The following is a 12032-nucleotide window of genomic DNA, read 5'->3' on the forward strand; positions in this document are numbered from 1 at the left end:
CCTTAAATATTTGTTTTCTTACAAGGTGGTTGTATTTCTTGTGGGTTTGAGAAGCTAGCCTTACTCACAAATACATTGTTTTAACAGGCCGCGGAATTACGGGATGGACAAACCATGCCTTCCTGAGCCCAAAGTAGTCTATGTGTCATGGAGCTATTCCACAGCTTTAAAAGCCCCATCCTTCAAATCCTGAACAAAAGAAAGTCACAGAATTAGTTTCTGCATCAACACACTCCTTGAAACACTTTACCTCAAGTTCCAAACCAATGCCTGCAATCTCCTCCTCCTCTCTACCATCTTTTGTCTGTTTTGCACCCTGCCCAACATTTTACACTTTCTTTTTAAGACGCACAATGTTTGACAGAAAATTATCACTTCTTGATAAAAAGCTGGGATGGAAGAGAGGGAGACAGAAGGATGCATCTGATATTGTTGTATTGGAAGTTTTATGTATTTCAAATAATTATATAATTTCGCGTTCTTTAAAGAAACTTATCAAGATGATATTTATTTAGTATTGTTTATTTTGAGCTTATATACAGAGAATACCATAAGTGTTACAGGTATGAAGAAAATAGGAGTTTGAATTGGTTTCATAAAATAAGGGCAATAAAGAAATTAGGCATAAGAATGAGGATAAAACAAGGAACAAATTTATATCATGGAATGTGCAAGGAATAAAAGAATCAATGGCCTTCCAATTCTACCCCCACGTAGTCAGTCCTCTTTTCAATATAATGGCCAATTCAATGAAAAAAAAGGAAGAGAAAATAAAAGGTACAAACAACAAACACATCGGAAATGGCTGTTTGGGTTTACACAGCTGGAATTGGAGCACCACTCCACTACTACCGCCCATTGAGAACCATAATATTTCTATCAGACTCGATATCCACAGTACATAATCACCCTCTTGATTTCCCCAGCCAGCATCTTCTCCGCCCTGCTGTCCTCCATAAGTCTCATTATGGCTCTTCTCAATGGCCTTCTTCTACCACCCTCTCTCAAAACCTTTCCGTCACTTGCAGTTTTATTTCTTTGCCTTTAAGCCTGTCAAACACCTCCTGCAGCATTATATTCGCTATCTCCTTCACCTCCAACTTGAATAGATTGGACAAGATAATCGTACTTGGTCAGCTGCCTGAATACGATTATCTCGTCCAATCTATTCAAGTTGGAGGTGAAGGAGATAGCGAATATAATGCTGCAGGAGGTGTTTGACAGGCTTAAAGGCAAAGAAATAAAACTGCAAGTGACGGAAAGAACTCTGGCTTGAAATATCGCTTCAGTTCTTCCATCACCATCCCCTTAATATACTGTAACTGCTGTCTTTCTCATCATAACCCGGATCAAACCCCATCAGTCGCCCACCCTTCTCAATTACACTGCTTCCCACATTAGATGTCATTAGCAAAAGGGTATTCTTGAAATCCACTGTTCTCCCTTTGCTGTCTGTCAACCTTCCATCCTCCAGTATCTGAAGCATCACGTTAAAGATGTCAGGATGGGCCTTCTCAATCTCATTGAAAAGCACTACTGTGTATTGTCGTCTACGAACAGCCTCAGTTAGATGACCACCCTCATTGTAACCAACATACCCGGGTGGTGGCCCAATGAGCTTGGATACTGTCTGCCTCTCCATGTACTCACTCATATAAAATCGGATCATGGCTTCTTCGGATCATGTCTTCTTCCATACCATCTTACAATGTTAACTAAAAGCGAACACAGTTTATCAGATTCATGTGAAAGGAAGAAAAGACCTTTTTAAAACATTAAACAACAATAAGAGCTTTGAAATAACAAAGTCGCACAAGAAAGAATATTCCAAACAATCTTCACGTCAACCGTTTATAAGGTTCATCTCTACAGATTATCTTAATTTTAAAAGATAAAAAAGAAACGGGAAAAATGAACCTTTTACATTACACCACTGGCCATAACTATAGCAGTTATTCAAGAAATACAGAGATAGCCGTCTGCCACCGCTAAAAACCTCAATAGCAGCGGATCGTGGCCGCAAATAGCAGTACTGTAACACGAAATGTTGAAGTTAAGTTTAAGGCGTCAAAATTTACCTTATTTCATTTCTTTGTCGACAAGAGAGGGCTTCTTGGAGGAGAGGAAGAGAGACGAGAGTGGATGAGATTGAAAGTGCGTAAGAAATTATGAAAGCAAACAAAGTTGGAGTATATATAATGAGAATGGACACGTGTTAAATGAGTATGTTTGACTCAGCTTTGACTGAGCTGTTAATTCGTTAAGATTGTTACTACTGTTAAGTAGTTATAGAAGTTGTTATTTACATTCATTCTTGATTTGCAGTTGAGTTTTATCTCCTCTTCTCTTTTCTCTGTTCCTTGTTTCTTCTTTGTTTTACTTCTTTAGTTTTCTTGTTGCTTTGCTGCTGGGTTCATAATTTTTTTTAGATAATTTTATTTTAACCCACTAATAAAATGGTGAATTTACGTGATAGGTCCCTCTATTATATTCGCCCTCACCTATCTTCGATGTGCAAATGAGTTCCAAGCAAATTAACGTCGAGGATTCAATGAAGCCAATGACTATTTGCGTTTTGCACTGACGAGAATAGTTTACTACATACTGAGTAATGTATAACAAGAAACTCAATTTCTACAAAGGATTTTTGCAGTAATACTTTATAAAATAATTTAATAATATTAGAATTTGTTGTTATGATTTCCAAATAAAATCTCATTCCTATCTATAGGAATTTTCATGTCTCTTCATAGAGACATCTTTCAATAAGTGTCTTTTCGAATAATAATGTCTTTAAAATAAACACATAATTATTCATTTAATATTATAACTATTAAAATAATATTATTTAAATAGTTATAATTTTTTCAGAAAATTAAATAATATAACTTTTGATTAATTACACTCATTCACTTATAGTTATTGGAACACTATAAATATTTGAAAATGTTCCAACAAGAACAAATTTAGACTTGTTTGAGTCTTTTCAGTAGTCTGAAAAATGAATCAATTTAATCCATATACTATTAAAAATAATTATACAAATTCAATTTTCAACAAACTTAAAACTTACTATTTAAAATATTTTATTGTTAAGGAATTAATATTTTGTAAGATTTTTACAATTATGAAAATGAAAAATAATTCCCATGTCATCAATGTTTAAATGTTAATTATATGCAATTCAATCATATTTTATTGTTTTTATTAATATGAAAATTAAATTAATTCATTTAATAATAAATTAACTAATTTAATCTAACCCTATACCATAAATAATTGACAAATACTTTCACCCATAATTATATATATTTTTCAGTTTTGATCTGAACTCTCACTAATCAAATCATACTAACTCAATGAGGAGTTTATCTAAAGTATTTCTCTTTCAATTAAAAGATTCAATCAAATAATAACATACATAAAATAATTATGTAATTTACAATTTAGCAAAAAAAACTCAATTTTATAACTAAGCAATCATAATAGATATTAATAATTAATATAATTTTATTATGTTCTTTACAATAAAAATATTATAATTCTTTATTTTTTTAAATGTATCTATAAGCATTGCATATTTATATTAAAATTTATTAATAGAAAAAGTAATTAATAATAATTTTTATGTTGAATTATAATTTCAAATAATTTTTTAAAACATTAGTTTAATATAAAATATTTTAATATTATAATTATATATGTATCATAAATATATAAAACTAATAATTATTCAAATCTATAAAATTAAACTTTGATAATAATATAATAATATATTATATAACTATTATAGGAATCGAAATCGATTACCTTAACTCGATATATTAAATTAGTATATTATTAATACATAAAATAATAACAGACTATAATGTATTAGTATTACCAATGCATAGAATAATATTATAATATATAATATTACTTAAAATATTAATACATATATAACTATTATTATAATATAAATTATAATAAAAGATATAATATTACATGATATTAAAATATTTAATCATTGATTCATATATATAAACTATTAATATATCATGTGATATCATATAACATTATATAATATATATACATATCATACAATATAGTAGGAGGCTAACTTTTAAATGTACGAAAAGTATAGAGACTTAGAGCATATTTCAACTAGTATAATAACAAATAATAACATTATAATAATTAATATATAATGTAGTACTATTATATAACTATTATTATATTATAGATTATAATAAAAGATATAATATTGCATAATATTATAATGTTTAATCATTGATACATATTATATATAAACTATTAATATTGCATTATATTATATAATAGGAAGGTTAACTTTCAAATGTACGTAAAATATAGAGATTTAGAGCATATTTTAACTAGTACAATAACAAATAATAATATTATAATAATTAATATATAATATACTACTATTATATAACTATTATTTTATTATAGATGACAATAAAATATATAGTTTACATGATATTATAATGTTTGATCATTGATGCATGTATAAACCATTAATATATTATACACTACATGGAATGATATAGCATTATACAATATAGTAGGAGAGTTAACTTTCAAATATACGAAAAATATAAGGGCTTAGAACATATTTCAACCAGTATAATATTAAACAATAATATATAATAATTAATATATAATGCACTACTATTATATATAATTATTATATTATAGAATATAATAAAATATATAGTATTACACACAGTGGTAGAGCAAAAAAAAAAATTGGGGGGGGCAAAATTAAATTGTATATTTTTACAGTAGTGAAAATATAATTTCACCATTTTAATAGTTTATATCTTTATAAATTTTAAAGGATTAAATCAATTTTTTATCATTTTGGGGGGACAAAGTGCAATTTTACCAATACTAGTTTAAAATTTTATAAATTATAAATGGCCTAAATGAAAAAAACTTAGGGGGTCGGGGCTCCTGCCAGCCCCCTTACTCCGCCACTGATTACATGATATTATAATTTTTAATCACTGAAACACATATATAAACTATTAATATATTATATACTACATGATATGATATACATCATATAATATAGTAGGAAGACTAACTTTCAAATGTAAGAAAAGTATAGAGACTTGGAGCATATTTCAACCAGTATAATAAAAATATAGCATATAGTAATAATTAATATATTATGTATTACTTTACTATTATAGTATGTGATGTAATATTATATAATGAAATAATATATTTTATAAGTATTAATATAATAACTATTATTATATCATAGATCATAATAAAGGTTATAGCATCAATAGTTATGTATACTTTAATATATTAAAACACATGTTTATAATTATAACTAACCATACATAAAATCTTATTAAAAATTTATATATTAATAAAATATTATTTTTAAATTAGATTTTGAATTGAGCTTTAACTTTTACAAATTGTATATGGGTATTGGGTTTAATTTCTTTTTATTTTGGACTTGAGATTTGGGCTATAATTAATTTATTTTGAGTTTGGGTAATAATGAATATATTTTTAGATTTGACTTTGTATAATATATTTGAGTTTTGAGAATATGAGTATTAAGTATATAAGTTTAACAAACAAGATAAAAGTTATTTAATTCTCAATATAATATAGTAATTAACAATAAAAATTTTCGTTAATTCATATAATATTATAAAATAATAAATTTTACATACGATAATCACTTTAATTATTTTATGTATGTAAAAAATTTTATTATATATAATTTATACTTTTATAAGGCAAATGAATTAAGTTAGTATTGTATAAAAGTAAAAAGAATTATTACATTCAAAATTAAAATATTTATAATTTATAAAATTTAAAATTATTTAAATTCATTAGCCCGACTTGATCAGAGCCGAATCCGAAAAAATCTAAGTCCAAAAGAACCCGAGCTTAAAAAATTCTGAGCCTGAGCTGATCTAAACTCGAAAAAATCCGAATCCGAAATAAACCCCATCCCAACCCACCCATTTACCATCTGCTTTGATTTATCAAATTCCAAAAAGGTCTTCAATACCTCTCCTTTCAATTAAATCAGACCACTATCAAACGCTAGTTAGTTACTTGATATAGCGTTGAACCACTTCCTTCTCGGTTCTGAAAATCTAAGATTTTTGTCGGTTTGGTATGTGAGTCAGTGAACTCATTTTCAAATAACTTTTTTAATATGTTGCATTTGCATGTAGCAGCGTTACCTACTTTTGTCTCCAAAATTTGACATCTGCCCCTTCCATTACTACATTTGCGTAGACATGCAACATGTGGCATGCAGCCTCTTGACGTGGATTACCTCTCCTCCTTCCTGACCCAATTGAGGATTAGAGAGGAAAAATGGATATAATATCTATTACTTGACTTCAGATGATTTCTTCACTATCCCAATTAAATTCTGATTCCAATACAACAGCAAAAGGCATTACCATTTCCAAGGATTCTGAAAAGAGAAATGAGAGATGATAATTCTGGCATTTTACCAATGATATTGCTTAATTGAAACATTAGATTATGTATTTAACTTACATTCACATATCACAATACGAAGGTATGACTACCTCTGTACACGAGACAAAAGGACACCCTGATTGATTCGGATTTTACATAATTTATGTTATATATAGTGGACATCGTACAGTATTACCTTCACAACAAGTGCAAAATTTGACTATACTACTCCTGCCACCATCTACATCTGATAAACTGTCACTTTTCAACTCAAACCGATCCATGTTCTAACCATTTGCAATGTCACTATAGCATACCACTCCTTATGCCTCATAACAGAAAGCTGAAACAAATATCAAACGGGCAATGTTATTTGCTGTGTATCAAGTTTATGAATGCTGCAACAAGGTATAACCAAAAGCAAAAACGAGACCAACCATACACACGTAACACACCTAACAATTCTCTGCACTAGATGCTGATGGACACATCATTTCCTTTCCATCTACGCCTCCTGTGGAAACTGAATTGTCCTCACCCTTTGAACTCAATGATCCTGGCTTCATTTTCTGGACCTCCTCCCTAGTGTAGATACCAATCTTGCGAACCATGGCACAAAATTCCCTATTTCATAAACAACAATACAATTATGTGCAAGACATCCAATGTATTAAATAAGTGAATATGTATTAGAATCAATGTATGAATCCTTACTGCCAGGGATCATCTCCAACAAGCATCATATCACCCTCATCATCAGTATAAACAACGAGCCAATTCTTCTTAGGGGCCATTAACTCGCCTTTAAATTCAAATAATCCATCCAACTCAGCAATCAGTTCATCATAGTCATTGAACTTAGTAAGGTCCACCGACCTACAAAGAGCAATCCCCTGCTTGTGAACCTGAAAACAGAAATAGACAGACCAAGTTCCTTATAGATTTCGTTACAGAAAGTGTGCAATATCAAGACAATGAAGAGAGATTAAACAACCTTGGTACAACTCCTAGTTGAGGCACTTGAAGGTTTGCTTTGAATCTCTCGTGTACGAGGCTGTTTCTCCTGCTCGTTATAATTAGACAGGTCCTCCACCTCTGCCAATTGCAAGACCTTCAACTTTTCAGAATTTTGAGCAGACACAAATTCAAGAACTTGGTGGGATGCAGCTTGCATATGAGCCACAGGCTTACTCAAGGCATTAGTATGAGAGACGGTCGGCTCTGATGCAACAGAATTTCTAATGAGAGGAATACCAAAGAGTTTACAATTTCCTTCTCTATATTTTCCATTCTCATGCCCTTGTACAAATGATGTTTTGGGCATTAAATCTCTTGATTGGACTGGATTGCTTTCATGATGAGATGAAGTGGGGGGAGGCATCAACCAGTTTCCATGCGAGTGTTCAATCCTATGACCTTGAAGTATAGGATAGTCATCAAAACCACTACATCTACCATTTCCTCGCATTTGATAAGGCACATCAGAACCTTGCAGTGGAGACTTTGCATTGGTGTCTGCCAACTTGAGTGACAGACCAGAGGGCATGAGCGACCAAGAGCCAAGCTTTCCTTCTTGATGTAGTGATTGTTTTCTCGTTGAATTACCAGCCACTAAAGTTTGATCAACCAAGGATGAACAGTAGCCATGCAAGGACTCAGCATTTGACCCAAACCCCGTGAGCAGATCTGTGCATGTTCGTTCATGCCTCCCAGAGGACATCCAATTCTCTGATGGAAATCTTCTTGAAGCAGAAACAACATCGTTGTTCTTATCATCTACAGAAGGAGGCCACATCACTGACTTTTCAGCAGTGTCCGACTCAATACTCTCAGCAAAGTTGCCTCTCAAGGTCGAGAATTCTTGGCCTTGCAAAACCCTTGACAACCCACTAGCTGACGATGGGTCTATAGTAACTTTGGATGAACCTGGAAAATGAACAGATCTTTCTAGATGAAGTGTTACATGAAAACATATTATTGAACAGTTACGTGTGAAAGGACCTACCTTCCCTAGTCAGCACAGAGGAATCAGGGGATGAAGGTACTGCATGGGATCGAGGCCTTTTGGTCCTGGGCATTGGAAGGGGATTTAAGGCAGGAGGAGCTAAAGGAGGTTCAATTTTCCAAGGAGAAACTCTCTCCGGACGAGGTATGGAAGACGTCTCATCCCATCGCACCTGTAATGGAGGTTAGAACATCATTTTAAAATTCCAGACAACTAAAGACATTCTACCATTTGTTCAGATTTCTAAAAATGTCAAATTACTTTGAGACATCTCCACTTGGAATCCTGCCACCTTTTGGGATCAGCATCCTCAATCCCGACCACTGTTCCAGTAAACCTGCAATAAAAAAAACGAAAGCACTCAGATTGCTTCCATATCAAGTTGAAAACTGCTGCTCATGCAGTAAAATACTAGAAACTTCAAAAATTATGATTCTGATTTATCCACACAAGGATGTAGTATCCTCTGTTCAGGAGCTATACCTCTGTTCAGGAGCTTCTTCCCCTTCAAACCTCATTTTAAACCTCATACCTATTGAGTAATTATTCTTTAATGACTCCATGTACTGACCAAATGGAACAATAAACTCAGCCGGACTTGTCCTACAACAGAACATTTCCATGTGTAAATACAAGAAGATACAAATAACCCTTTGACCAAATAGCAACATTAGAGTTGAACCCATTTAAAGAGCTTTGGCATATTAATCCGGGAAAAATGACATGCATATCAAAAAGGAAGTAAGATCTACATACCTAGGTTTGTAATACACTGTGAAAATGGTTTTTGTTGTGAAGGCATGCCATGCTGTTGCAAGCACACCAAGATGCATGCTGTGACTTGATATTACTGATGAAGGAACATTGCCCTGCTGCCTCATTGCGCGTCGTACACCAACACGCAATTCTCCATTCTCACCTCTACAGTCGAACACCATTTCCACATTATTTCCCAAGCTCGTACAACGAAATCAATTTAAAACACCAAAATTCAGGGAAAAAGGAAGCAGGCAAACCTTAAAAATATAAACGCATCCCCTGCAACAAGCCTCTTGGAGCTAACAAATACACTCCAGCCGCTTTGAAGCAAGTGCCTTCGTGGTTGACCTGGTATGCCCATCAACAAAAATAAATAAAACGGGTTTAACGTATAATAATGAGAACAGAACCAAGTAAAAAATAAATATATTAGCTTGCACTTGTACAAACATTTCACGATCAGACTCCTTGAATTTCATTGTGTAGTGTGTGTAAATGCATGAAAACCAACAACATTCAAAAGTATTACCTCTGAAGATATGTCGGAATCGCCACTCATTTCCATGCAAATCCTTAGCAACCAACTCCTGGGTTGGAGGTTGCCGTGACATGTCCTGTTAAACAAGCTCAAATGAATAACAACCAAATTATCACATCGGAAAGAAGAAAAGGAACTCGTACATCCGCAGCAAATAGACACAAACCAATGGTGGAAGACATTCATCCGCATGCCGCCTGAGAACGGAAAACCCACCATGGGTGCTTGTATCTGAGGCAGTCAAGATCTTGCAAAAGGAATGAACATGGAACCTTGGTGGTTGAGGAACGGGAGACTCCTTGTCCACGGTATTCTCATCTTGCTGCTAAAAAACAGGTAAGGCAAAGAACAAACTCATGAAAAATTCAACTTCTCATCAAATTTTGATTATTACAAAGAAAAAAAGTAGAGACCAAAGCTTACAGTAGGTTCAGGAAGTAGAGTCACTTGTGCAAAAACCTCATCGGTATCTGGTTCAGCCTAAATAGTTAACAGCAAAAGGATATTAGTCTCGTTAGCAAAACTAAACCCCATAGACAAGAGAAACCCATACAAATTGCAATAAGAAAAAGGTGCAAGTTACCTTTAGTTGAACGTTAATCACCCGACAAAGGATCTTAGATGGAAGATTATACACTGGCATATGCTGGTCTGGAACCTGATTAGTAGACGCCTCAACCTGATTCACCACGAACTTTGAGGTTAATAATAAGCAAACCCAGAAAAAGAAAAAGAGAGGAAGTGGAAAGAACCACTTCAGAAATCACATTCATTCACCAACAAAGAAATTTTAACTTTAACACGAAACAAAATAAGAGAAAATAGGGGATAGAAGAGAAACCTGTTCTATGTGACCTTGAGGAAAGTAGAACACGCGCTCTCCTTCGCGAGGGACGGTCACCAGCGGTCCCGCACATGCATGCCATAGCTCCGTATACAGCGCTGTTTCAGGGTCTATATTTTCCAGACACGAGACGGAACCCAAATAAACATAAAACGGCAAAAAAAAAAAACCACCAAAACTCTTAGAACCCGAAGAAAGGCAGAAACGGAAAAAGAGATTATACCTCTGATGGCAGCTTGATGAGTGGAATGACCATTTTGCCCTTCCATGGTCTTCCTAGCATCCATTGACTCACTGTAACCAGAAGAACAGCTTTCTCCTCCTCTTACGTTAACACAATTTCCTTTCATTGATACCTCCTAAGCTGTCATTTCTCCGCCAAATGTTTTCAGCTCAGATCTTCCATCTAATAGTCTCAAATTCCTTAAACTATAAACCCTAACTCGAATTCAACTCAATCCACCATCACCACTCTCGTAAAACCCCCAACTTTTCCTGAGACTCTGATCAAAACCACCAAAACAAGCATATATCTGTCTCAATTCAACATCAATCTTCTTGATTTATGCATCAGTCAATCAATTCTTATTTCTCTCTTTCTCTCTCTCTCTTTCTTTCCACTTTTTATCTCTAGTCGCTGTCACTCTTCCTCTTTCCTCCTGCCAAAACACAAACAACTCACTGCTCGGCCTCTAATCTCCTTCCCATCAACCTGTATAAATTGCAGCAGATATCAGAGCTCGTACACTCTTCAAAAGAAAAAAAAAAGAAATTTACAAATAAAAATAAAGCTTTTTTCTCTCTTTCTTTCTTTCTCTCTGATTTTTTTTCTGGCATCGGTCTCTGAAGAAGCAATGGCAATCATTTAAACCGCGGTCAATTCCTAACCCACTGAAACAACCGGCATTACCGGCTATACCCGGTGGACTTATCAGTGGGGACGAATGAGTCGAGGACCAAGCCCCAAGGGGACCAGATCATTCAAGCAAGTTAGAAAATTAAGGTAAATATAATATTTATAAAATGAAAATACGAAATATAGATTAATTTATACCACAACAAAATCTTATATTTTACATTTATTCTATGACAGGAAGAAAAGAAATATAAATGGAAAAAAATAAAAAGCATATGGTTTATATATATTGAGATTGAAGGAAGAGATTGTAAACTCATGTAATGGCTTGATAGCTAGAGAGTTCATCTTTTCAGTTATGATATAAGGTCGAGCTATATTTATTGTTTTGGATTTTGCTCCAACTATAATTGATTTGTGTTTTGATTATTAAATTATAAAAAAATTAATTTTATAATTAATATTATCGATTGTTTTATTTTAATTGCTCTCTTTTAAATAATTAATTAAAATATATTTTTATTTGATATAATAAAATAGTTACTTTCAATACTTACAT

General features: G+C 32.9%; 1 protein-coding gene and 1 pseudogene across 1 annotated transcript; both read right to left on the reverse strand.

The window, feature by feature from the left end:
• Positions 1 to 703: 703 nt before the first annotated feature.
• Positions 704 to 2147, reverse strand: LOC105762246 (chaperone protein ClpC2, chloroplastic-like; annotated as a pseudogene).
• Positions 2148 to 6497: 4350 nt separating this feature from the next.
• Positions 6498 to 11464, reverse strand: LOC105764826 (auxin response factor 2A). The gene is made up of 15 exons (XM_052625006.1): positions 10841 to 11464; positions 10615 to 10727; positions 10357 to 10452; positions 10197 to 10253; positions 9940 to 10098; positions 9765 to 9849; positions 9493 to 9583; positions 9233 to 9397; positions 8960 to 9079; positions 8738 to 8813; positions 8477 to 8648; positions 7466 to 8397; positions 7186 to 7376; positions 6927 to 7095; positions 6498 to 6814 (listed from the first exon to the last, which is right to left on the reverse strand). The coding sequence occupies exons 1-14, from the start codon at positions 10965 to 10967 to the stop codon at positions 6927 to 6929; spliced, it is 2553 nt and encodes an 850-aa protein (XP_052480966.1). The 5' UTR covers positions 10968 to 11464; the 3' UTR covers positions 6498 to 6814.
• Positions 11465 to 12032: the final 568 nt, after the last annotated feature.

Source organism: Gossypium raimondii, chromosome 12 (assembly GCF_025698545.1).
Source record: "Gossypium raimondii isolate GPD5lz chromosome 12, ASM2569854v1, whole genome shotgun sequence".
NCBI classification, from domain to species: Eukaryota; Viridiplantae; Streptophyta; class Magnoliopsida; order Malvales; family Malvaceae; genus Gossypium; species Gossypium raimondii.

Bases quoted from the DNA above. Each gene is read 5' to 3' on its own strand.
- LOC105764826 (XM_052625006.1), bottom strand. From the start codon at position 10,967: ATGAAAGGAAATTGTGTTAACGTAAGAGGAGGAGAAAGCTGTTCTTCT. The intron at 8,814-8,959 runs GTATAGCTCCTG...TTTTTATTGCAG, and splicing joins GAAGAAGCTCCTGAACAGAG to GTTTACTGGAACAGTGGTCG. The intron at 8,398-8,476 runs GTAGGTCCTTTC...TTCATTTTCCAG, and splicing joins CTCTGTGCTGACTAGGGAAG to GTTCATCCAAAGTTACTATA.